General features: G+C 36.0%; 1 protein-coding gene across 1 annotated transcript; it reads left to right on the forward strand.

Moving 5' to 3' along the window:
* Nucleotides 1-5,151: 5,151 nt before the first annotated feature.
* On the forward strand, nucleotides 5,152-23,534 carry sult1st4 (sulfotransferase family 1, cytosolic sulfotransferase 4). Its single transcript, XM_042761456.1, has 8 exons — nucleotides 5,152-5,234; nucleotides 8,173-8,312; nucleotides 8,411-8,539; nucleotides 21,692-21,798; nucleotides 22,325-22,451; nucleotides 22,631-22,728; nucleotides 22,819-22,993; nucleotides 23,084-23,534. Exons 1-8 carry the CDS (start codon nucleotides 5,152-5,154, stop codon nucleotides 23,194-23,196), a joined length of 972 nt encoding a protein of 323 aa, XP_042617390.1. The 3' UTR covers nucleotides 23,197-23,534.
* Nucleotides 23,535-27,794: the final 4,260 nt, after the last annotated feature.

Raw genomic sequence — 27,794 nt, forward strand, 5'->3', positions numbered from 1 at the left:
TTGAAGCACCTGCACAAAAACGTGACGGATTGAAACTAATCATTCCTTATATAAACTTTACATTGGAGCTCGGGTAAACCCCTATGCAGCAATTTCCACTCAATCATTTTGATGGTTAGGGTTTTTAGAAGACAATTTAAACATTCCCCATACCTGATCTGAAAATAAAAACATGCACCTCCTCATTAAGATCCTTAGCCCAAACAGTTGTAATATATAAAAGTTATGTATAGATACTCAAGAAAAGAGATAGATAACTGAAGCAGAGGGAGAGAGAGAGAGAGAGAGATTCCTCAGAGGGGAAGGATTAGTTTGCATAAAGGGGTGAATAGGCAGTTGAGAATTCCAGGGGCCGATCCTAATGCCCAAATACATAAAAAAGGAGGGTGCCTGGCAGATTATATTGAGTTTCTTAAGATTCTGGAAGGATTGTAAACCACTATCAGCATAGATATCTCCCAGAGTGTTTACTTTGTGTATGAGTCCATTACTTGGGACACCGAAATGGAGTACTACCTGACAAAAGGTGTGTGTAGAGAAAATAGAGGCTAATGCCTACACCATGTTGTAACTAGTTGTGAACATCTTTCAGCATCCCTCCATGTGGAGAGGAGAGGTGGGATACAATGGAGACCAAACCGAGATTTACAATTTCCTAAGCAAGAACCCCCAAAAACAAGATGCTTCACTTTTATATGGATAAACAATAGATTCCCTCAATTGCTCTCCAAGACACAGAAACCTAAGGATCCAGCCAAACTAAGGGAATTTGAAGGAAAGTGGCCTGAGCATACAGTCTAAAAGTTGGGAAAGAAAGACCTCCAAGTAATATGCGGCACAAAGCTGTTGTAAGGTAGCGTCAGTTTAATGCGAGGGCATTTCCCATCCCATATATACCGTGAAACACATGTATCAAGTTTGTTCCAGTGGCCAACTGGTGGATGGTAGAGGAATCATAAAAAGAAATTAATATGTGGGAGAACATTCATTTTAATAATCTGGGAGCATACGCAGCCTGAAGAGAAGTAGGAAGACGAGACCATTTCCAAATCTGAGGAACTTTGGATAGAATTTTACATTTTAGTTTTTTGAGAGAATTTCCTGCAGGAAATTTTATCCCCAAGTTATTAAAGTTTTGACAAAACCAATTTGAAATAAGATATAACGAAAGGGAAAATGGGAGTCAATTTTAGAATCGCGGGAAGTAGACATGACCTTAACTCCAATTAATTAAACCCAGAGAGAATCCAAAATTGCGTCAAATAAATTCAAACACTAGAGGAACAGAATTATGTGGACGGCTTCTCCAAAAAAACAATAAGATATCATCCGCAAAACAGAGAAAATATTGATGATGAGTATTCCTTATAATTATTGGAAGAAAAATAGTTTCAGAATTGCCAGGACCGCTGAAAGCTAAGGGTCCAAGGACAGGGCAAAGTAATAGGAGGGAGAAAGCAGGGCAACACTGATGAGTACCTTGATGTATAAAGAATATGGGTTAGAGCAAACAGAACCGGTGAGGAACACTGGCTGCTGCGGATTGGTGTACCAGGAACTTTTATTATATTTATGGAAAACTCAATCCTAGACCCAGATGCTGTAGAACCGCCCCCATAAATAGTTCCCATTCTAGCTGGTTCGAAAGCTTTATCACATCTAGAAGATAATACTGCGCAAGAGAAGCATGAACTACTTGTTGAATTAAACCATATGATAGTAAACCTGTGTAAGTTATCCAAAGCTAAGTGAGATTTGATGAATCCTGTTTGGTCAATGCTGAACTAGCCTGTTCATAAAGTTCTCTAGACTGTGAGATAGTACTTTAAACTAGAAAACAGGAAGTTTTGGATCTTTATCTTTTTTTAACAAAAAGAGAAATTACAGCTATATTAATAGATGGGTGAAATAAGCCTTGAGTAACTGAAAAAATGGATCATATATAACATTGTGAGGGGGCATAAAATCCGACCAAAAAAAGTAGTATACAATTCGATTGGAATACCATCTATGCCTGGGGATTTTCCCTTGTTCATAGATTGGATTGCTGACTCCAGCTCCTGAAGAGTGATCGGTTCAGCAAGGTAATTTGAATCTGAATCTGACAGCCTAGGTAAATCAAGGTTGGACAGAAAAGATGCAAAAGAATCAGGGTCACCATCAGTAGAAGAAGGTATAGAGGTTGGGAAAAAAAAGTTGTGGAAGGATATTAATGTCTTTTGGGTCTGGTCACAATGAGCCCAGATTGGGATTTCACTGATGAAATATTAGCAAACTTTTCACTGTTGGTTAATCTTAGAGCTAAAAGGGTGGCTAGGTCTAACTTCCTTGAAAATAGTAATTCTGCCTGGATCTTTGAATCAGGAATTCTGACCCTGGATCTCAGTAACAAATTAAGTTTCGGAGCTTACCCGCCATGATTTTGCTGAGTGTATTTGTCTGAGAAAACAACGTTGGTTATCTCTAGTCGATTCTTGAGCTGTGGATTCCAGTTTCAAACTATCTTTTTGTGTCGGTTTTTCTAAAGGAAAGTTGGCATATGAAATTGAGTTATTCCTTATAAATCCTTTAAAATGCATTCCAAAGTGTTCGCGGATCATTTACTGAACCTTGGTTAATTTCAGTTTTCATTCTGTAACAATTTAGGGTTAAATCGCCATTTAGTGGCACGAGATAGCTGAGGGATCAAAGATAATCTGCACAAATTTTCATCATGATTCGACAAAGATAAAAGGAAAAGATATTGGGATCACAAACAGCTGAAGATAAAGAAGTAGAAATGAAAATATAGTCTATTCGCGAATAGGATTTATGAGTAGCAGAGAAAAAAGAGTGAAAGACCTTAGCAGGAAGGATTTAATAAACGCCCATTATCCACCAATGAGGATGAGGTTACACATTGCTGAAGTTTGTCAGAACAAAAAGCTTGAGAGTGTGATTCCTTTGATCCAGATCTTCTAGGATATGCGACATTAAAGAATTTGTATCTGCACCCAATACAATTTCAAAATCCGAAAATTTCAAGAGATAGACTGACAAAACAGAGAAAAAAGTAGGGTCAGGAGTACAAGGGGCATAAATTGATAGAAATACAATATTCCTATTCTCCACTATTGTTTTTATATATGTTATTCAACTGTCTGTATCACAACTTTTATCTAAAATAGTAATATTTAAAGTCCTCCACACCAATATTAAGACACCCTTGGTTTTAGTATCCAAAGATGAATGAGATACCACTTCATAAAAAAACTACTTATTACACCTGTGTACATCCTCCTCTTTCAAAATGGGATCTTAAACTAACACTATATCAATCTTTCTTCTTCGCAAAAAAATCTAGAAAAACCTGTATGTTTGTGCGGGCCATTTAGGCCATTAATATTGAAAAAACTCAAAATATTAAGGTCATTCATAGTTGTCGAAACAGAATTTCTGCATATAAAACAAAATACAATTTTGACATTTAAAAACCAGTTTGAGTCTACCATTAAAACACCACCCCCCACCCTCCACCCTTCCCATCACTATTCAAAAAAACATATAACACAATTCCCATGAACTATGGCAGATTAAACCAAGAGACAACCCTTGATCTGCCAGCACCCCTTAATATGATCCGTGGCGTCAACAGACAAACCTGCACATTACTGAAGCACCAACATTGGCCCCATAGTCACATATTGACTAGGTAGTTCTCTATTAAAAAAAGTAGGGTGGGGGGAATACAACTAAAATATAAATAAATAAAATAACAACATAATCAGTAAGCGATACTGTATGCTCAATGAAAGCTCATTTCTAGTAAGCCTATGAATTTAAGAAGTGAACATTAACGTGAACAGTAAAGAGACAGTCACTAAAACCATTCTAGCATCTCTTCTCCGATTATACAGCAAATGTCCAACTGAAGTTCACATAGAGTTGGTGGATGAATGGGATCTGAGAAAAACTCTTGCTTCTGGGGAGTATAGCATTTCAGGTTCACCTTGATTGAGAATCACATTCAGCATTGCAGGATAAAGAAGAAAATTCTGGATGCCAGCTTCTCTCATCTCCTTCCTAACTGGTGCATATGCACTTCTTCTTTTTGCGGTGACCAGAGAAAAATCTGGAAAAAGACAGCGTTACTCCATTGGATGTTTTCACCGGGGCTTGAAGTCTGGCGGCCCGCAAAATGAGCTCCTTGTCCATGTACCGCAACAGTTTAAAGATGAAAACCCGTGGTTTAGCGCGATCTTAGGAGAGGCCTTGTGTACACGCGATGCACTCACTCCACTTCAATCTCTTTGCCTGCCAGCCACATCGGTAGCGATCTTTTCAAAAAGCCCATAGGGTCGTCCTTTTCGGAACCTTCAGGCAATCCAACCAGACACAGATTACAGTGCCTATTGCGATCCTGTAAGTTTATAACCTGTTGCTCGAGTCCGGCTATTCGCCTATCATGATCTGCGACAACTTTCTTTTGTTCTCTCATGTGCCCCTGTAAGAAGATCCAAATTTAGAAGCATATGTGAGAAGCAAACTTGTTCTGCATCGCCATCAACTCAGTGTTCTGAGAATGTCCTCAATGTGTGCCACAGTGTTTGCTATCTTGTCCACCATATCACCCGTGGTCAGTGGCTTGGATTTCTTCTTAATCGGAGTAGCCGATGGGGACAACTCCTGCTGTTTCCGGTTGTGTGCCATCAGGGGAAGTATTATTAATGAATAAAACTTAAAATAAAATGAAAAAAAAAAAAAAACAGCAAAAAGGGGCCAAACATACAGAGCTCTACTCAAGTGTGACTACGTTCATGAGCACATCACGTGACCTCTCACTGAGAGCAGTTCACACCCCTGGGCATCTCAATATGGGAGTAGACATCCTGTCGAGACAGGGGCCAAGGCCCAGTGAATGGAGACTTCACCACCCCGGGGTGGTGAAGCAGATATGGAGAGTTTTTGGCCAGGCTCAGGGTGGACCTGTTTGCTCTGGTTTCTCTCTGACTCATCCGGCTCCACTGGGCCTGGATGCCATGGTACAGATGTGGCTGAGGCTTGTCTGTAACACACCTTTCCCCCAATCACTCTGCTCCTGGGAGTTCTGGAGTGAGTACGCTGGGACGGTGTCTGTTTACATCTAGTAGCCCAATTCTGTCTGGGCCAAGTATGGTTCTTGGACCTGATTTCTTTCCTCGATGGCTCTCCATGGGAGATTCCTGTCAGGAGGGTTCTCCTCTCACAGGCGGAGGGTACAATCCTTCACCCCCCGCACGAAGCTGTGGATACAGTCTATACAGTTTCCTCGTAGAGGGAGCTCTGGATTGGAGGATCGGAGGATGTAACATTTTTTATTCACATTCATAAATCATGCTACGTCAGTGAAACACAGGAATAAAAAGGTCCTCAATGAAGTGCCTACTGCTCCATTCATTAGTGGACTTTATTTGTAGATTGTACATCCCTATTTAAGAATTAAAAAGAAAAACTAAATATTAATTGAAACTAATTACACAAATGATTATCCTAAACATAAAGTAGTTTTCTTTTTCTTTTCTTTTTTTATTGTCACCTTTATTTGTATAACGCATAATACAATACTGATTGTGTCAAAGCAGCTTTACAGTGTCAAACAGGAAAATAAAGTGTGTGCACTCTGGATAAATTGTAACCAGACCGCTGAGCAAATATACAACAAAATACATGCTAGGTTAATCTAACCTTGCAATTCTGGTAGCTTATTTAACCCACCATATTATCACACATTGACTATAATGGCACATGTTTGGCCCATGATATATTATTTATGGATTTTCAATGTAAGATTCTTAACAAATAAATTACTACAGGCCGAACTTAGTTAGGCCTACTCTAAACCAATGCATCCCAAACATGTCCTGGAGGCCTCCTACAGTGCACCTTTTGAATGTCTCAATCTTACACACCTGATTCAACTCATCATCTCAGTAGAGATTGCAAGACCTAAATTGGATGAGTGCAGTATGGGAGATATCCAAAATGTGCAGTGGTGAGGGGCTTCCAGGAAAGTTTTGAGAAGCACTGGGCTAGATCTACAATGCAACACTCAGTATTATACAACATGTTACAATACTTTGTCTCTCTATCTACCAAAGGGTCCCCTTTGAACCAGAAAGAGGTTAAAGACCCATGCCAACAAAAAAATGACTTCATAGGACAAGGGTGTCCAGTCCTGCTCCTGGAGGGGCACTATCATGCAGAGGTTAGGTCTAATCCTAATTAAACACACCTAAATTAAACACACCTAATCAAGGTTTTAAGATTACTTCAGGCAAGTGTGGAGCTAAACTCTTCAGAACAAAACCTACCTTGAGCAGGACTGAACACTGCTCTCATAGTAACACAAGTGAATCTAAACCTAAATATCATTGGTACTACTTTACAGTAAATTTCAGTTTGTTAACATTGGTTAATACATTAGGAATCATAAATTAACTATGAGAAATAGTTTTACAGCATTCATTTGTTTATTTTGTTTATTAGTAATATATAAGGAGTCATTAAATGTAAATTAAAATATCTTTAATATTTACACCTAGCCTGTAAGAGGCTACTCTACAATAAATACATATTGTATATGGCTCTATGGACCATTGGCTGAATGTCTGATGCACAAGGCCATATGTACATATTTATGTATAGAGACAGAGAGAGAGAGAGAGAGAGAGAGAGAGAGAGAGAGAAATTTGCACTCTCTGTCATAATTTCAAAAACTTAATTTTAAAAAGTGCTTTTCAACATTTCATGATGTCCAAAAGGCACAGAAATCTAGGAATGACTCTGCTGTGAATTGTTAACACAGCATTCAAGGAGATTCACCTCAGTAAGGGCAAAGTGCATGCATCCAGTTTTATCCAGTTTAACAAAGATAATACAACAGCTAGTTATAGTGACATATTACTTCCTAACACAGGGAAAATTACTCAACAAAATGAAAAACAGTGTTTAAGGCAATGTTGAGATATTTTCTGAAATGCTAAAGAAGACGTGGGATTTTTTTCCTCTGTAACTCTTCTTTCCTGTGGGGAGGGCTGTTTGAACTTGCGTAACATGTTAAAGGCTGAGTGCAAAGCACAGAGAGAAGGGTTGGGATACACTGTGGCATGATAACCATGACAGAACTCAATAGCACGGAGACCTGGATGCATTACAGTGCTGGTAGAAACATTTGAGCAGAGTAGAAGTAGAAGACTAGATTAAAACAAGGGTTTTAGAAAGAAATTCTAACACTTTTTTGCCACAATGGAAATCCCTGACATGTCTTCAGTAAGTAAATAATTCTCTTTTACTATAGTTTAGAAATGAATGAAGACTGGAATAAACTACATGATGTTTGCCCAGATTTTTGCCCCAATTTACAAACTGGACAACATGACACTAGTTGCTGATTTTTAACTTTAGACTTTGATTCCATCCAGTTGGAGGAAATCAATCATGTTTGATATTGTGAGCTGATTTTAGAACAAATTATTTTCATTTGCCATGCCTCTAGCAACAAGTCACATGTTTCTGCTTGAGTTTGCTGTGTTTGGTATGACTTAAAAATCTTTTAGTGTGTGATCCTTATTTATTAAGTCAGAGAGTGAATGATGCCTAGTGTTTTTAAATATACTCAGATTTTTATTTAAAGTCATGTGGTGTATTACAGCCTTTGAATATTAAATTTGTGAACACTTAGGAATGAAATAAGTTAAAATTTGAATTAATATACATTAGCATATTTAATAATAATAATAATAATAATAATAATAATAATAATAATAATAATAATAATAATAATTATGAGGGCTTGATATACATTTGTGATTGCATTGCAGAGAGCATAGAAGACTATACCTTAAGTAGATGCAAATTTCTCTAATTATCATGACATCAGAGTAATAATTTTTTGAGTATTCAACAATATATATGAGTATATATTAAGTATGATTTATATTCCTAAAATGAATATATTAAAAGAAAAATTATGACATTTCAGAGTAATAATTTTTTGAGTATTCAACTTTATTGAATATTTTTAATGTTGTGTTTTATCAATGCGTATTTTTGTGATATTTTGATTGTTAATGGGCTTTTATGTTATGTCTTGCTTGTTTGATGGTTATTTAATGATTATTCACTGCATTAAACTGAAACTTTTCTATACTGCAGAAGAAAACTGCCTTGTCGGCCAGAGATGTTTGATTTTGAGGGTATTTCTATGACTCACTTTTCACTGAAAAACTGGGAAAAAGTGAGAAATTTTCAATCAAGACCTGATGACATACTAATCGCCACATATCCCAAAGCAGGTGAGACTATAAACACTATAAAACAGGTGCATGTATTTTCTTTCCAAACTGACCTTTAAAACATTTGTTTTAAAACTTCCTTTCCATCACTTTGCTAGGTACCACATGGGTTTCTTATATACTGGACCTTCTGTATTTTGGTAATGAAGATCCAGAGTGTCAGACTTCCAAGCCTATCTATATGAGAATCCCATTCCTAGAGTCATGCTTTCAAGAGTTTTCAACGGGTAAGAGACTTACAGTTCAGTTAGTTCAATTTTTTTTTTTTTTTTGCATTTAACTGCATTTTAAACATAAATTAAATTATTTGATTATACATTTTAAAGGGTTATGTTAAAAGAGTCAGCTCTATAATCATCAATGAACTGATTTTAGCTTAAAAATTAATCTTTGTTATTGTCATTACGTCTTCATGTCTGTGGTCTCCCGTGATTTGAAAATCAGTTAAGATTTGAAAATCATCAAGTGTGTCCCAGGCCTTAATCATGTCAGTTTCTCAAGACCAGGTGGACATCCACTGGAGGTGGAAAGTGTGAGCAGTTTAGTGCTGAAAAAAGGGAAAAGTAGAAGCAACACAGAAGGTGTATGTGATTAAAATCCTGCAAATAGCATTACTGGGCAGGCCAACAAAACCATGACTAGATTTAGTCACAAGAGTGGACAAGCAAGGATATCACAACTCAAAGAAAACATATCCAAAACTGTACAGTGGTTTGTGGGTCATCAAACAGTTGTATGCCTTAATGCTTAAACCAAATTCAGTGCCTCTCTCTTAAGACTCCAAAGTGAATTCCTCCCCCTTATATGAATTAAGGAACAACTGCAACATATGGAGAGAATCAGTGTCATAAGGAAAGTGGAATAGCTGGTGTTCTACTATGGTTGTAGTGCCAAAGAAAGATTTGCACGTTTCTTTTTTAAAATACTTTGTCAGTGATGAGCCGAATCAGATAATTGTATTTACACTGCAATAAATATGGGCCTATCTGTTTACACTAAAAATAGCTAAAAGATGTTCATCAGCAAAACTGCATACATTTGATTTGATTTGAATTGTTTAAAACAATTGTAATACTATTTGGCCAGTGTAAATGAATGAGATCAACTCTGCTCTAAAATGTAACTTTAAACCATTTTGTTTTTATGGATATTTTCATATATTTATTATAATACATAACAAGGATACTGGATAATTTTTAGCAATAGAATTTAATGTGTATGGCACAAATGGCATTATAGTACCCATCTCATATTTCCTTAATTTACATTTACATTTAATCATTTAGTAGTCGCTTTTATCCAAAGCGACTTACAAATGAAGAATTAATGTCTCGGTGTTAAACATGGTGTCATGGGGTGGGAATAAGCATGGAAATGATATGCAGATGAGGTTATGCATAGTAAAACTAGGCGTTGTAAGCTCCATATATGGTTATTTCGGGGAGGAGATGAGGTGGAGATGCACGTACGCACAATCTTCCCCTGAATGGGATTTATAAAGGGATTTTTGCACAGGTTCTGGTGTACGCATGGTTTTATAAATCTGAAAATTTTTGTGCATACACAAATCTAGCTTTTGTGCCTACGTACACTTTTAGGATGCAATCTATGGAGAGTTTTATAAATGAGACCCCTGTTTTATATTTTTTAAAACTCTCCATAGATTGCATCCTAAAGTGTACGTATGCACCAAAGCGAGGTTTTGCGATTTTACGCCAGAACCTGAGCAAAAATCTTTATAAACCTTTATAAATCTCAGTCAGGAGAAGACGTGCGTATGTGCATCTCCACCCCAAATTCCAAATTCAAACCGGACAATGGACCATTCGACCACTGAATCCAGCAGTGTCTGCCATAATATCGAAGTAATTGGGCATCATTGATCATTGTTCTCACTTAAACATGTTTTCACATAGCATGAGATCTGCAGTTTAGTTTAAAGATGAATTATTGTGCACCTATAGCACGTCTCACTGTCATTAAAACAGCATGCCACAGGAAAAGTGATCAAGCGCATTCCACTAAATATGTCTAAATTCATATCATTTTTGTTTAACTTCTGCGTAATGACTTTATGTATTTTCAGATTTTAAAATCGTTGCTTACTTCATTACTTTTCTCACGCCAGGAAAAAGAGTGCACACGCATGGTCTAGAATGTCCGTAAGGTGCATACATATTTATGGCAAGTTTATTTTTTATAAATCCTGATATGTGCATGGAAAATTTTTACGCAATTTCTATGCCTATTTTGTGCATACGCAACATTTATAAATGAGATCCCTGGAAAGTCTAAGGATCCAGTAAGCGAATGCATTCTAACAGTAAGTTCAAAACAGCAGTAATGCAGAGAAAACACGACCGACGTACAGATGTCAGTAAAAAACAAACAAACAAGATATTTGGCTTAAAAGCTGGAGTATTTTATACTGATGCTGGCTGAAGGTGTTTTAGATTATGCAGTAGTCGGTGGTTTAGTAAATCTGGATCAGTCAGGTCAAGGTAGCTTGTTTAGTGGTCTTTTGACATCACCCTGTGTTCCTGTTTGGTATCGCAGATTGACTTGTGCAATTTTTTTTATTAAAGTTACCATGAAATCAAAACTGAAAATTCTTATTTTTTAATGGAATACTGTAGTGTTTATTATAAATAATTTATCCATGCACTTCATTATTTTTTAAAAATTCATGTGCCCTAGTAATCTTTAATCAAAAACGTTAACCTCCCCTCCCCCTCAAAACGACTCATCTTCTGTTCTGGTCATGAGCTATGATGCAAGGGCGGAGATAGTGACGTGAGGGGTAAACGCTTTTGTGCCGTTGATCATCCTTGTCGTTGTCTTCCTCAATAAATAAAAAAATTCTTCATGCTAGAGTGTCGTTGGTGAATCTAGTGGAGAAAAATCCCCCCACAACTAACTGCAAACTGGCATTCAGATCTGACCAGACCTGATCAAACCTGTTGCTGTTTCTTGGTACTGTTACAACTTTTGCTACCTGCCTTTTGAACCTACATCATTTTTGGATTTATCTCTGACTGTTCACTGCCTGCCCTGCCCACTTTCTGCTATGCACGATTACTGCTCTGTCTACGTTGATCTTGTTTTTGGAAGGTAAGTCTTCACAACAGGTAAGGAGTCAGGTATTATACACACAGTAGTGGTAAACTAGACCAGACAATCAGATATGGTGAAAGGAGATTTTAAGCATTTTCCTTGATGAAGTTAGAATTCTGGTGATTGGGAACGAGTGTGTGTAGCTGTGGGATCTGGTGCTGAAGGTGTTGTGGAATCCCTGACAGTACACCTGATTAGGGTGGCTGGAGACAAATTCGGTCAGTAGTCATGTGTCTAATGTCATCATGTGGTATCCAGGATCTGTCCTCAGGTCCATATTTCTCCTAATCAATAAGGTACTCTAAGTGACTGCCCCATTGTCTGGAATCCAGGATGGTACTTTGTAGTAAAGGCCCTCATCTGAGTCAACGAAAGGACGAGGAACATCAGTAGCACCAGACCCTGTAGAAGAAGTAGGGCTGTAGTACTCGAGTCCGGGCCTTGAGTCGGGACTCGAGTCATTTTTCTATCATCTTGGACTTGTCTCGGACTCGTTGGTGTTTGCACTCGGCTTGTCTCGGACTTGGTCATTGCACTTGCTGCGTTCTGAAAAGTTTAGATGTTTCTTATTTAATTTTCTACCTGTAAGATTGTGTTTTATTAACCTCTACACCTACCCCAGCCTTAAACTTACCCTTTACAATAATGAAATACTAATTAATGACAAAAATTACGCTGTATTTATGTGCGCATGCCCAGTAGAGCCAAACGTATCCCTTCTAGCCTTAACTGTATACATGCATCATATCCCGAGCTTTGCGTGTGTGTGCACTGCGCCAAGGCATCAGTCATTTTAATTTTTGACCACAGACATAATGTCTGCAAACATCAGCATTATAAAGTAAATAAATTGTAAATAAAGTACATAAAAAATAATTTAACCCTACAGTTCTAAACTCGGCCCTAGAGGGCCGGTGTCCTGCAGAGTTTAGCTCCAACCCTAATTAAACACACTTGAACCAGCTAATCAAGCTCTTACTAGACACACTAGAAACTTCCAGATAGGTGTGTTAAGGTCAGTTGGAGCTAAACTCTGCAGGGCATTGGCCCTCCAGGATCTAGTTTGGAGACCCCTGTCCTACAGATCAAAAATGCTTTTTGATCATTACAAATAATAATGTAAAATGATTTTCTTAGAAGATATGCTGTCTCTAGCATCACATACATTATCAGTAGTTAAGTATGTGGTCTTGAAGTGGATCGTTTTTTTCTCTCATTTGGACTCGGTCTTGACTTGGACTCGAAACTTTTGGACTTAGACTTGACTTGAACTCTAACCTCTTTGGACTCGGTCTTGACTCGGTCTCGACTAGTCCTGGTCTTGGACTTGTCTTGGACTCGACAAAGCTGGACTTGACTACAGCTCTAGGAAGAAGATACCAAAGAATCATTATGAGGTCTTAAATGGGAAAACATGGAATAGGAAACATATTCTGTAATGGGATGGAAGGTTTAAACAACATCATTGATACGTCTCTGGATGGTAAAAGGACCAAGTAGTAGGGACTCAGTTTGCAACAAGGCAGACGAAGGCAGATGTCCCTGGTGAAGAGACAGACTTTTTTGTCCCAGGTGGTAATTAGGAGTCGCAGATCTTCTAGCATTGGCATGGCTCTTATGCCTCCTTACTGCTTCTTGCAGGTGGATATGAGCTGAGACCCAAACCCTCTCGCTCTCCTGAAACAAGTGGTTCACAGCTGGAACATCAGAAGGCTCATCTGACCAAGGAAATAGAGGTGGTTGGTAACCGAGTAGGAATTGGAAGTGGTGGATTGTCACAGAGAATTCTGGGCATACTCAGGCTAAGGAAAATAATGGTTCCAGTTGTGCATGACCTCAGGTAGCACCTAATTTCTTTAATTTTCCACTCATTTTGACCATTTTTTTCTGGTGATATCAAGTCAAGTAACCTTTATTTATATAGCGCTTTATACAATACAGATTATGTCAAAGCAGCTTCACAGTAGAGGTCTTCTCGGGTCCTAAAATCTATACCCGACCCCGAATTGAACCAAATCACTTCTTACCCAAACCTGATGTTTATAAAAAAAAAAAAATTTTTAAGAAAAACCTGACCCAAGACAGACCCGATGAAATTAGACCCGAGTCCAACCCGATGGCATTTAATTTTGAACCCAACTGGACTCAAACGTAAACGGCATTGACTTGTGTACAGCCTGAAGCCGACAGCAGTCAGTCAGGAAAAATCCCAGTGTCCTGCTGACTGATTTGGCCGCTTCTCCATTATCTTGATTTATTTAACATTTTTTTCAATTTATTATTAGGCTACTTTATATTAGTGGCTGTCTGATCGAATCAAGTTATTTCTGAGCTCGGCTTTCAATTGTGACCAGTGGATTAGAAAAATAAAGGTGATAGTTTGATAAAAATAAATCGCTAGCCTAATAATTCATGTATTCGCTAGTGTTGTCTGGAACCTGATCTCCGGTGAAAGGCTTCTGCACACAAAAAAAAGAAACGCCCTAAATGAACAGGCAGCATAATGAAGTGAGTGGATTTTCCTGATGGTTGTTATATTTTTTATATGATTTTTTTTGTGTGTGGTTTTAAAAGTGTATTCCTTTTCTATGTGCGTTCCTCACTTAACATGAAAGCTAACACAAAAGTAGTGCATTCGGGATAGTTTAAAAGAATTTGGGTCTAATCGGGTCCATTTGTGAAAAAAAAAAAAAAAAAAAACGTCAGCACGGATGGATCTGCTGCAATAGCAAAAAAAACTCTCTTGATATTTTAAGAACAATCACATACAAATTAAATAAAGCATATTTTGTTACCTTTTGAAACTTAAAAGGATTTAATTTGAGCAGATGATTTTACAATCACTGTTATTATCAGAGCGCACTTCCACAGTGCAAATTCTCAAAACTATCGTTTTCAATGACTTCATATACAGTATTTTGATCACTGGCAGCTAATTCACCACTCCCAGCATAAAATAGCAGTGACATTTATATTTCATTGCGTATAGTAATTGCTCTGCAGTAGAGCCATTCAAACTGGTTAAATTTTTGCTGATGATATTCGTTTGTTTTATGCCTGTGGTAATTATGAGTGAAACATCATGTCATCATTGTGTATCAAACAGTGCCACCTTGAGGAAAAAAGATGCATTGCACATATTGAGTCATTAGATATGTAAATATAGTTTGCGCAGTAAAAAAATACTTACACATTTACATACCTCGGGTCTCTAGCGACCCTATACACTTTTTTACAAAAAAAATATCAGAAAACAGGCATAATTTTGTATTATACTATTTTTTTCTTGTTATATTGTTTATAATTAATAGATTTCACAGACAGCAACATAGTGTTGGCCCAGATCCAGCACACATCTGGCCCGCATGAAATCCATGTGGGCCAGATGTGGGCCGGATCTGGGCCGACACTGCTTGCTGTCTGTGTTGAGGAAAGAACTAGCAAAAGTTTAACTAAGCAAGTTGATGTCTAACTTTAAAAAATGAAGGAGGGAGAGGGCAGAGAATGATTTCCCAGGTCGCTAAAGAGCCGAGGTATGTATTTAAGGCTTAAATTACCCGAGACCCGAGGCCACTAATACCGAACCCAACAAATGTCTAAGGTACTTGTCGAGGTTTTGGACACGAACCTGCTCAGGTCTCGGGTCAGACCTCGGGTTTTCGGATCCAAGTGGAGCCGTTAATACCTCTACTTTACAGTGTTAAACAGGAAAAATGTGTAATGATAATGCAAAAGGACAATAGAAAACAGTCAATTGATTCAGTTAAAGTCAGTTCATTGTTGATTCAGTGATGTTATCATCCAGCTCAGTTCAGTTCTCTTCCAATAGTGTCTGTGCACTCAAGTCAACAACATAGCCAGAAATTGTGTCCCCAACAAAGAAACCCAACGGTGACAGTGGCAAGGAACCAAATTTCCACCTGTGACAGAAATTGAGAAAAAACTGTGGGAGAAACCAAGCTGAGACAGGGGACCAGTTCTCCTCTGACCAGATGAAACCAGCATGGTGTGGTTTAATTCCAGGCTGCAGCGCAAGGCAGATTGAACAGAGGATTTGTTTGTCTAGTAATGGCCATCTACGAGGTCTTTGCCGGGGACTTTCTCTAGGGCTTGTCTAGTTGATATGGTCTCCGTTGACATTCAGGCCTGTAGTAGTCTCTCGACTGACGGCTGAAGGTCTGGAATCCATGCCAGCTTTCATTGGCCAAGGCCCGCCCATGAGGCCGTTTGACCGACATGTCAAACAACCAATCACAGTTCGTTTCGTTCAGCGTCACGTTTCGGGGCATGGAAATGTGGCCACAATAACAGACCGGTGTGTAAAAACTCTCGGACATATAGACATAGATTCTATGCCACAAACTTTAAATATTTCACATACTTTTGAAACTTCAGTGTTTAGCTGATCCTGAAAAGCACTCGTCATCACAGTTGTAAACACTAAGGCTTTCTTCTTTCGTGAGTAGGTTTGGCGCCACTGCATCTTTGTTTCTAAGTGGAACGTTAAAGAACGCGACACACACATCTCCCGAAAATCCTGTAGAATTCAACCAATCCGATGACGACTTTGACACTCCTGAAGTGTTTCCACTTTTGTGTCCCATATGCATCAGACGTTTAGCCAACGGTCTGTGGGTGTGACATCTGAGGCTGAGACTATGGCTGTAGAGGTCGTCTCTAGGTGCTGATCCACCATTTTTATTTTTTTGTTCTGTCGCTGTCATCGAATTATGGCAATTTAGTTGGTTGTGAAAACACACCTAGCAATAAAGCTGATTTTGATTGTGATTGTTATTGTGTTTATGATGTTGGCTGTGGTGGATTCGTAATGGTTATGGGTGGGTCTGGTTTTAGCATAGACACCATTCTTCTTATGATGTAGTTATGGGAAGTTATTTTAATGTTGTGAAAATTATCCTTTGAGAAGATAATTGCATATATCTTAGAAATAATCACACCCATATAAGGATTCAGTTCAAACGCCTCTTCCCATGAAGACTTTGTAGGCGCAGAGAGGGAAACCCAGAGAGCAGAGAGGAACAGTGGCACAGTGCCTTATTTGAAAGTAATGAAATAGGTGAGAATAAAGCAGATTAAATGATGAGGATAATTCAGAAAAAAAAAAAAAATTAAAACACATTATAATGAAAAGATCTTTAAAGCATGGATGAGGAGATTGGCCCTAACAATGTAAAGCTCTTTGAGTGCTTAGAAAGCACTATATAAATGTACTGAAGTATTATTATTATTATTAGTAGTAGTAGTAGTAGTAGTAGTAGTATTATTTTTGAAAGAATATTTTGAGAGAAGAGCATACTATTGGATTATCTGTGTAATGTGAAGGGGACACTGGGAGAGAAGAGAACGCCATAGCAGGGAGAGATGTTGAAATACAAGACTTACAGTAGCTTTTAGTTACATAATGGTAAAGAAGAGGCCTGTACCCAGAAAACCAATATCTGAATAGTTGCTGCCCAACAATGATACATTAAATTGGGCAAAGAAAGCGTGTTATAGATGAGTGCTTTAATTGTACTCATTTGTAAAATGTAAATGTTACGATTAATTATTTACACTACTAGTTACACTACTTTTTTTTCACACCCCTCAGAAGTTGTAAATGTGTATCATCCAAATAAAATTCTACTTCAGTGTTACTATCAATATATTTCTGCCTCATCATTTGACCAAAATCCACATTGTATTTGTGTTTATTCTAATTTTAATTATGCCTCATAATTTGACCAAAATCCTCAAGTAGAAGTGTTATTAATTAATCTAGTGAGTGTTATGTTATAATTGTCATGTGTAGCTTGAAGCTAATTGTAATTTTCCCATTACCAATTTAAGATTATATTTCATTATGTATTTTATCAAATCACTTAAGTTTGTAAGAAACTTATTTTCTTACTTTTGTTTAATTTTCCAAAAAGATTTTTAATTATAGTAATATAATGTACCACATGCTGATCAGAGGGCTGTAGGTGGGATGTAATGCCAGAGTAAAGTAAAGCACAACAGTTTTTAAAGTAAAGTAAAACTTACACAACAGTGTTCAGATCATCTTTTTTTCTGACAAAATCAATATAATGCAAAATTTCTATCTAAGGAATGTAAGCTTTTCCATTTTCCAAGCTTGCCTGCTAAACTGTGGACATCACATGCATGTGCGAGTCATGAAATTTTTAAAATAATTCTAGGAAATATTTGATTGCTGGATTTTAAATTAGCGCGGTTGAGGCAACAGAAGTAAGTAAGTAACTAAGCTGTTTTCTGGATGGTAACTGTAATATTATTACTGAAATCTTATTAGTAAATAGTTACACTACTAATTAAGTAAATTTAATAGATAATAAATAAAAAGTAATATAATTACAGTAACTAAGTTACTGGTAACTAGTTACTGCCCAACACTGGTAATTACAAAACTTGTTTTTAATAAACATGCATAACAAATCAACACATTTACAAAAAAAAAAAAAATTAAATAAATGAAGTGTGTTTTGCATTCAAAAATGGCAAAACAACAAGGGGTCGACTGATATGGGTTTTTCTCTGGCTGATACCAATATCTAGAAATCAGGGCTGCCGATGGCCAAATATGATGCCGATTTATTTATTTTATTTTATTTTATTTTATTTTATTTTATTTTATTTTATTTTATTTTATTTTTTTGCCCGAAATGTTTGGAAGATTTTCTTTTTTCCCCCTCATAAAATTAAAGAGATTATGAGTAATTGTTTATTTGCACATTTCCTTTTTAAAATAATTTGTCAATTGTATACAATTATCACAGTCAGATAAATGTATTTACACTGCAATAAATATAGGCCTATATTTTTCCATTAAAAATAGCTAAAGGATGTTCAACTTATCAGAAAAACTGCATTCGTTTAATTTAATTTTATTTTTTAAATCAATTGAAATATTAATGGGCCAATTATATTCTAAATTATTTTTCTGAGAACTATTTTAAACAGTTTTTATGGATATTTTGATATATTTATTTTAAAACATAACAAGGATACCGGATAATTTTTAGCAATAAGAATTTATGTGTATGGCACAAATGGCATTTATAGTCCATATCTCATATTTCATTAATGTCTTGTGGTGTTAAACATGTTGTCACATGGATGGGGAATATGCATGGAAATGATATGCAGATGAGGTTATGCATAATAAAACTAGGCGTTGTGAGCTCCACATATTGTGATTTCGGGGAGGAGCTTTTTAGCGTACACAAAATCTAGCTTTTGTGCCTACATACACTTCTAGAATGAAATCTAGGAGAGTTTTATAAATGAGACCCCTGGTCTCTTGCCTATTTCATAATTTCGTTTTGTCTAAAAAAGAGCAATCTCAGCTTTTTTCTGCATTATCTCATTTAGTTCCCTTTTTAAACTATTCAATTTACAGTAAAAATTTAGTTTCAGTTTAAGGGTCTGGATGGCTAATATGTTGATCTTTCAGGATCCTAATCTTTTCATCTAATTTAAATAGTTTTTCTTCCCTCCAGGCGTTTAGATAGCAAGCAGTGCTGGATAAGCCGTCTTCTCAGGAAAGCCTTAAAATGTCACACGTTATTCCAGATGAAGCCTATCGCTACTTGTACAAAGGAGCATAATGTCTTATTTTTTAATAGTGAATGGTTAAAATGCCATTTTGTGGGTTCATTATAATTTGAAATGGTATAAGAACCACGTCCACTGTGGTAGAAGAACAATATTCCCAGTCGAAGCATCCTCATTTGGTGAGAGTAAACATTACGTGTATCTTTAAGTCCTTTATGGTTCAGTCACTTTATTATTATTATTATTATTATTATTATTATTATTATTATTATTATTATTATTACTACTGCAGGCTCACTTTTACTTTTGAGGAAGCACCTGTTTTTCATAAAAGTCATTTGTTTCATCTGGGTTCTTAAAGATGATGTTCTCTTTCTTAAACATGGCTTTGAGAATGCACAGGGTACTGTAGACTTAACCAAATGCTATCCTGATAAAAACTGTCAGTATAAACTATTATACCTGATAATAACTATTGATCGGCTAAAAAACACATTTCTCCTCTCTTATTTGACCCTCTAACTCTAGCATTCTCTATTCTAATTCTATTCTTTAAAAAATCTTTTTAGACATTTACTAACTGCTTGTTTTCTTTTTTTTTTTTTACAAAAAGCTTGCTTTAATCTTTTTCTATTCTATATTTTTATTTATTATATAATAAAAAAACAAAAAAACAAACAAAAAAACAAAACAACCTTGCTATGTTAAGCTGAGACTTGTTATAGCGCTTGTATATCATTGCTCTCTTGTTGATTTTGATTGCTTCCATTGTAATCATCTGTAAGTCACGTTGGATAAATGTGTCTGCTAGATGACTAAATGTAAATGATACAGAGCTTGTTTCACTCGGTTAAACATGGCAAGTTTTTCCCCAGGGGTAGTGCTCGGATCCGGGATAAACCCTCAGCACATTTCGCTTGAACTTCACCTCATGTTGTCTGTCCCATCTCAAGCTATGTCCTCCTTTCAAACAACAATGGGAGAGTTTCCCATTGTTTAGCTAGTTTAGAGATCAGCTGCATCTTGGGAAAGAGTCATCCACATTTTCTTCTTTTTTATCTGAGTTGAAGTGCTTTGTTCTTTTCTGTTAGTGTTGTTCATTGTACACAAAGTAGCTTGTTAACTATCCTATATCTAGTTATTTAATTTTTTTTTTTTTTTTAATATTTTATAATTTTTTTATGTCTTTTTAAAATGAAAGTGGGATTAATTGGGAGACCATCTGTTCTGCTGTGCTGTCCTAGATCACCATGCCGGAAAGTTTGAAGGATTTGTGAGACATCAGATAACTTGTAGAGCCTCTTACTCTATTATCAACACAAGAAAAACACTGTTTTAATAAAATTCCATTGTTACAAACAATAACTTAAGATAGGTTTTATGTACCCTTCAAAGACTGCCAAAACTGGTACACATTCTACTTTACAGACTATTTTAAATGATAAAAAATGAAAACATAAGGGATCACCCCAATTATTATTATTATTATTTAAAAAAAAAAAAGCTGTTTACAAATTGAGTCTTTCCTTGTTTAAATGAGCGCTTATATGACACACATGATACATTCACTGTGTATACCCTAATAAGTTCACAGAACTCAAAAAATATTTTGTAACAGATTACACACAAAACATTTAAGTGATGTTTTTAAATATTTTAAGTTTACATAAAATAAAAATTACATTTCCAGTTGCCTTAAATTATCTAAATATTATCTTATAAATATTGATATTTCTCAACTTATAATTAGGGAGTAATTCACTAAAAATGTTCACTATTTTTCAACCCTTATAATGTGGGAAATACACTCAAATGAAACTACTAATGTGGAGTTATCAAAAAGACTCACAATACTTGAATATAAATATTCAAACATCATGCAGTATATAGCCTTTAAGTTTTGCTTTCCATCCTCAACCTAACCACAGGCTCTACTCTTCACCACAACGGTAAACACTAAAAAACTAACATAACAGAAACATATGTAAATCCCAACATAACACAACATTTAAGTACTAACTTATGTCTCTCTATGTTATTCTTGTGTAAAAACACACAAAATAGCACCTAATTTCTACATTTATTTTTCCTTGTTGGCTGATGCAATGCATGCTGGGAACTTGAAAATGCAATAATTTTAAGTTCACCTTACTTCAACAGCATTTTTGAGTTTACAGAACTTATTTCAATTAAGTCCAATGAACTTTCATTATTATTTGAGTGAAATTAACTTTCATTTTTTAATTATTTTCACTTTTTCGGTTTTACAGTGCATTGCAGTAAGTTGTACTGTTTCTTTTAAATATCTTCTGGTGTTCATTCATGTTTATTTTTTGCTGAAGTAAAGTAGAAGTAAAGCAGAAGAGATGATTTGTTCACTTGCCACCTGAACTGAGGAGGCTACAGTGATCTGTCAAGCCACATCAAAATGACATTTATTGTTCATTTATTGTGACATTAATTAAATATCAATGTTTTGGCAATTGATTTTGGTCCTACAAAACTATTTCAGGCTAAAATTAAAAATGGCTTTTTTAATATAAATATCATTACAAATTCTTTAAAATATTTCACCTAATTATCTACTCCTACATTGTTAACTTGTGCATTGTAAGGCCATAACTGGGTTTTGGAATAGCCACAATGATAGCAATGACACTTCAAATTTAGAACAACATTTTAATTATCAGTTGCAGGCACAGAAATGGCAGATAGTCTGACCACCACTCCTCGTCTCATCAAAACTCATTTGCCTGTTCAGCTAGTACCCAAGTCCTTCTGGGATCAGAACTCAAGGGTAAAGTACTGGGGATTATTTTGATTGTATGATGTGACTGCTAGATGATATGTAATTCAATCTGCCTGTCTGACTGTATACTAACTTCATAATTTTCTCATTTGTATTTAAAGGTGAGCTTTTGAAATTGTTTATGTCTAAAGGTTCCTAATAATTTTCTAACTTTATTCTATCACAGTTTTATGGGCAAAGATGACTATAAGTAACTAATTTGTAACTTGATTTCTTTGAAAAGTGTAAATATGTGTAAATAAGTGTAACAAAAGTAAAATAATAATAATAAGTGTAAAAACTCTACCTTAAACACTACCTTTGTAATCGACAAATAGCAGATGGGGGACCAATTTGGGAAACCTCTTTGAAAATAGACATATTTGGAGTTAAGTTGGTCCTGGTAGTAGAAATTAAACACTGCAGCTTTAATAAAAGTGAAGAACTGTAGTTCTGAAACAAATGTCATAACTCTGATTAAGACAAAGCATGTCTTGTATTATGCCACAATAATATTTTATTTCACTCATTCCAGATTGTGTATGTAGCACGTAATGCGAAAGACAATGCAGTTTCCTACTTTCATTTTGATCGAATGAACATGGTACAGCCTGAACCAGGGGACTGGAACCACTTCTTAGAGAAATTTCTGAAAGGAAAAAGTAAGTTAAACCTTATTGCTCAATCATATATATGTGTGTGTGTTGTGTGTGTGTGTGTGTGTGTGTGTGTGTGTGTGTGTGTGTGTGTGTGTGTACATTTCTAATATACAACCCCTACATTATCAATAAATAACTCTATCATTGGAGGCATTGTTTTAACTTTAGCAATTTCTCATCAGATGTGTTTGGTCCTTGGTATGACCATGTCAGTGGATGGTGGGAGAAAAAACAGACATATTCTAACCTACTGTACTTGTTCTATGAGGATTTGGTCGAAGTAAGTTAATTTCATGAAGTGACAATCTTATAAAATATAAAATCAATGTTAAATGTGTCTAAAGTGTTTATTCTTCTTTGTCTTTTCCAGGACACTGGACGTGAGGTGGAACGTTTGTGCTCATTCTTGGGTTTGTCCATTTCAGCTGAAGAGAGGGAAAAAATAACAAAAGGGGTTCAGTTTGACACCATGAAACAGAACAAGATGATCAACCATGTCACAATCCCTTTCATGGACTTCAAGATCTCTCCCTTCATGCGAAAAGGTTAATAAACCACTGAATTATGTAATTTAGTCCTTCTGAGTTCTGTCCTTCCACTTGGATTTAATCTTCTTTTTGTTTGTGTTCCAAAAGGTAAAGTTGGAGACTGGAAAGGTCACTTCACTGTGGCACAAAATGAACAGTTTGATGAGGTCTACAAACAGAAGATGAAGAATACCACACTCAAGTTTCGCACTGAGATTTAATATTTGAGTTCTAGATCTCTTTGATTGTTAGTGATATTGATTATTAGAAACTGATTGTTAGTGATAATGTGTATAACTTTCAGGACAGAAATACAGTGACCTCAGAAGTATTTTTTTTATTTTATTTTTTTTACTCTGTCTCAGTTTTAACCAGTGACAGACTAAGGGCCAGATTTACTAACAGCTTGCACCAGTGCAAACCGTCTTTTGGCATTAAAAAAGATGTACAGTGAAGAATTAGTGCTGAAAAGACATGGACATGCCTGACCTAATTAAATATTTAATTTCTTTAAGCTCAGAGTTTCCGAGTTGGTGGCATGTCAACGAGAAACATGGCGGAATCGGTTCTGAAAAGACATGGACATGCCTGACCTAATTAAATATTATAAACTTGCATTGGTTATGTTCTTGTTATGCAGCTAGTTAATAAAATCCGGAAAAAAAAAAATCCTATCATTTTTGAACCTATAGGTGAAAAATCGTTTGATTTGCCATGTGGCATGTTGCATTTCACAAACTGCTTTTTTTATTTTTTTATTACTATAATTCTGTGATTCTGGTCTGACAACACCAGTGACACCAACAAAAAGACTTGAACACAAAATCGTTTGATTTGCCATGTGGCACGAAAGTCTGAGGAGGACCTGAACACAGCAAGAGGCGTGGTAGAAGGGGGAGGATTTTTTCAATATTAATTTATTTGGAATGCCAGAAGAACACATTATCCAAATATATTGTTTGCTAAACCATGTTATTTGTAATTTATTATTTGCAACTATGCTAATTTGCGCTGTGCTTGGTATGATGCAGTGGTCGATATGTAAATGAGATGTTGCGTCTGTGTTCTTTAATTTGCATATTGCCAGTTAATCACCTTCAGAAATTTCCACACCCATCTGCGCTGTTTTGGAACTGCGCTCTCGTGCTAATTTGCCCTGTTTAGTAAAGCTGGTCCTAAGACAATAATTCAGGCCTGGAATTTGACTCCATCCCAGGCCACTCCACTGCTACCCTCACTGCAAACATAACACCCAACATAGCAGAAAGTTCTTAAAATGGAAAATTTGGCACTAGAAAATTTGGATATTAGGATATTATCCTTAACTCCAAACATGTTTGGATATTAGGATTTTATCTAGCCAAGAGAGTAATATCCTACTATGGTCTATTTACGTTCTCACCAAACATTCACTAGCTGAGACCTAAGAATCCCTCAAATCAGTGACTTGTTGGTCTGACAGCTAAGACCTATTTGTATTGATCATAGTTATTTATAAATATTTCCCTTTCGGGATAAAATTGTATTTATCAACCCTGTTGATAAGACACAAAAGCCTGTTATTTTATTATTATTATTATTATTGTTGTTGTTGTTGTTGTTGTTGTTGTATTCACAGAAATATGTTCATCCAAAATCTAGATACCTAGGTTAAAACCAGAACTCTTACATCTGTCACATAAAGGGCAAACTGAAGGGTAAATTCTGTTGAGTTTATGAATATAATGTTACCCAAGTAACACTTTAAACTGTATAAGTTTATAAGTAATATTGCATTAATTGAGTAGATATGAATTCTCTTCAATTCCTCTTTGCAAATCTCCCTCGAGATACTGACTCTGATGTCATTTTCCGATGTCATGCTACTTTAAGATATTCTGATAATCTGAAGACACTGCAAAACAAACCATGTCACCAAATGTTTGGCCATAGGTGGTTGACTCAAAAGGTTATACATACAATGGTCCTGAGGTAAATCCTGAAAAGAATGTTTTATGTATCAGAAGTATCAGAAAAAAAAAAAAAAAAAAAAATGAGATTGGGAAAGGTGTTTTGCAAGTGGTCAAAAGTGGCAAATTTACCATCTGTATATAAATCTTTTACTGAGGTCAGCCCTTTGCATCTCCACAGTGAAAATACCTTATCTGACTGGTCAGTCAGAAATGTATGATTGCCACAATTGGGCAGGTTCACTGAAGGACATGCAATATTCTTAGCAGCCCTCATTTGATTTGAAATTCTAATGGAATTGTCTGAGCACAACAAAGATAAATAAATAAATCTTGTGTAACGGAGGCCAGCAAGTAGGTGCTGTGCAGGTGAAACCTCACTCCCCTGATCTCAAGAGATGCACTAGCGACTGACGCTAGTGGCTGCAGTCATTTAGCCTCCTTGTTAGTGCGTCAGCCTCCCATGCTGGAGACCCGTGTTATTTTGATAACACTAACTCAACCGATTCAAGACAACAGAACAACTCTCCACTTTTCAATAGATAATTTTAGCTTCTTAATGGCTTCAGTGAAATCCAGACTGAAAATGTGTATCACCTGTGAGGTGGATGTATTCTCTCGGCAAAGGAGAAGTGCTCACTAACACAGATTTAGACAGATTTGTGAACAATATTTGAGAGAAATAGGCCTTTTGTGTACATAGAAAAAGTCTTAGATCTTTGAGTTCAGCTCATGATAAATGGGGGCAAAAACAGAAGTGTTGCGTTTATAATTTTGTTCAGTGTATGTTTTGAATTTTCAGGAATGACTAAACCTTAACACAGTCATGGCCAAAAGTTTTGGCAGTGACATAACTGTTGTGGTGTTCATTCACATTGTTTCTAGATTATTGTGTAGAGTGATCAGATGCATTTTAAATAATTGTTTAAAGCTTCATTGGCCAAAAAAGGAACTTTTCACAAAAAAAGAAAAAGAAAAAGAAAATCACATTTTTTTTTATCCTGACACAAAATGACCAGATAACATTAATTGACTAATCATATCAGCAGCATATGGGGAAGTGTGAATGAGTACTAGTCAGGTGAAATCACTATCATACTAAATAGGTTGTAATAGCAGACTGATTGCTATAAAAGGAGGAAGACGTGCTTCCAGTCATTGTGTTCTTGTTAGCAATGGCTATGGCATGAATAAAGAATCGTATCAAAACTTCCTGCAAGAGCGACTTCTTCCAACGATCCATGAGCAGTTTGGTGATGATCAGTGCATTTTCCAGCATGATGGAGCATCATGTCACAAAGCAAGAGTGATAAAGAAGTGACTCGAAGATCATTACATTACACATCCCCGGATCTCAATCCCATAGAGAACCTGTGGACAAGCAGAAGCCCACAAATTGTGATCAACTCCAAGAACTAATAAGGCAAGAATGGATCGCCTTCAGTCATTCAGGCCCAGAAGCTAATATCCAGCATGCCAGAGCGAATTGCAAAGGTTATGAAGAACACTGTGAATATTGACTCATATTTATTTTTTGCCAATGAAAGCCTGTGAAATTTATGATATGATTCCCATTGTTTTCAGTATACCATAGAAACATGTGGAAAAATAATCTACAAATACTGAAGCAGCAAACTTTGCAAAACACAAAAAAAATATGTCACTGCCAAATCTTTTGACCATGACTGTAGGTAAAATTGATTTTCTTTGATTCTGAACAATAATGAACTAGGAAACAGGACATCCAGTCCTCCACCCAAGGGAATGAATACACTCTTCTCCCAGTTCACAGAATAGCCAGAGAAAGAGCCAAAAACCTCAAGTGATTCCATTAAAGGCAACAAGGCAGAAGGAGGACCACACATCTACAGAAGTATAGTTTTTGTGTATAAAAAATATATACCTCTAAAATCAGGATGATTGCAAAAGGGGTCATCAGGGGGATTGCCGATGATAAATGGGGTTCTAAAGCTAAATCAAATAACAAAGGGCCTTGTACCATGTTGAAGAGGGAATAAAGCAGACCTATCTGAAAGATTAAGTAATGCAAACTTAGTATAAGAATAAAGCAAATTTATCAGTAGATTGAATTTCACAACAAAGCTAAATCGATTCAACACAGAAAACATGTTCAACCATTTAGTTCATTCAAAGGCCTTTTCGGGATCTAGAGAAAGAACATCTGCTTTTGAGCCCCTACTCTATACAAAACATTTAGCAGGTGATGCAGATTAAAAAAATAAATAAATAAAAAATCTCCCAGAGACAAAGCCAGTTTAATCAGAATGATCACTTTTTGATCACAGTTAAGAAGACTTATTACTCTGTTACTATATTGGGCTCTGTTGCATCACTATGTTTCTTCTTCAAAGGACCTACAAAAGCCTCATTCAAAGAATCAGGAAATAATCTCTTATCAGTTAATAGATTCACCATTCTGATCAGCAAGGAAGCAACTGAGTTAGCATTAGCTTTATAAATTCTGCACTAAACCCATCAGGGCCTGCAGCTTTTCCATTAGGGAAAGAATTAATTGCCTCTAAAATTTCAAGTAAGAGTCATTAAGTTTTGGAAATCTACAACATCAAGAAACTGCCTGCCTGTTACTTTAAACTCAGGACAACTAAAAGAATAGAGATGCTTATAAAATGTAACAAAACTGTTACTAATTTCCTTAGTATGAATTATTAAAGTACTATTCTGAGATTTTATTTGATAAATGTCCCTACTACCCTTACAAAACAAAAAATATATAGGAATTTACTAGAAAATATAATACTAAATATTAAACAGCACATTTCCACATATAGGAAACTAGTGCTTATATTTTTTCAAATACTGCAATATATGCATAGTCCATGTATTGCTAT

This window comes from Cyprinus carpio, chromosome A8 (assembly GCF_018340385.1).
Source record: "Cyprinus carpio isolate SPL01 chromosome A8, ASM1834038v1, whole genome shotgun sequence".
In the NCBI taxonomy this organism is placed as follows: Eukaryota; Metazoa; Chordata; class Actinopteri; order Cypriniformes; family Cyprinidae; genus Cyprinus; species Cyprinus carpio.

Bases quoted from the DNA above. Each gene is read 5' to 3' on its own strand.
- sult1st4 (XM_042761456.1), top strand. From the start codon at position 5,152: ATGGTTCTTGGACCTGATTTCTTTCCTCGATGGCTCTCCATGGGAGAT. The intron at 8,313-8,410 runs GTGAGACTATAA...TCACTTTGCTAG, and splicing joins CGCCACATATCCCAAAGCAG to GTACCACATGGGTTTCTTAT. The intron at 22,452-22,630 runs GTAAGTTAAACC...ATTTCTCATCAG, and splicing joins GAAATTTCTGAAAGGAAAAA to ATGTGTTTGGTCCTTGGTAT.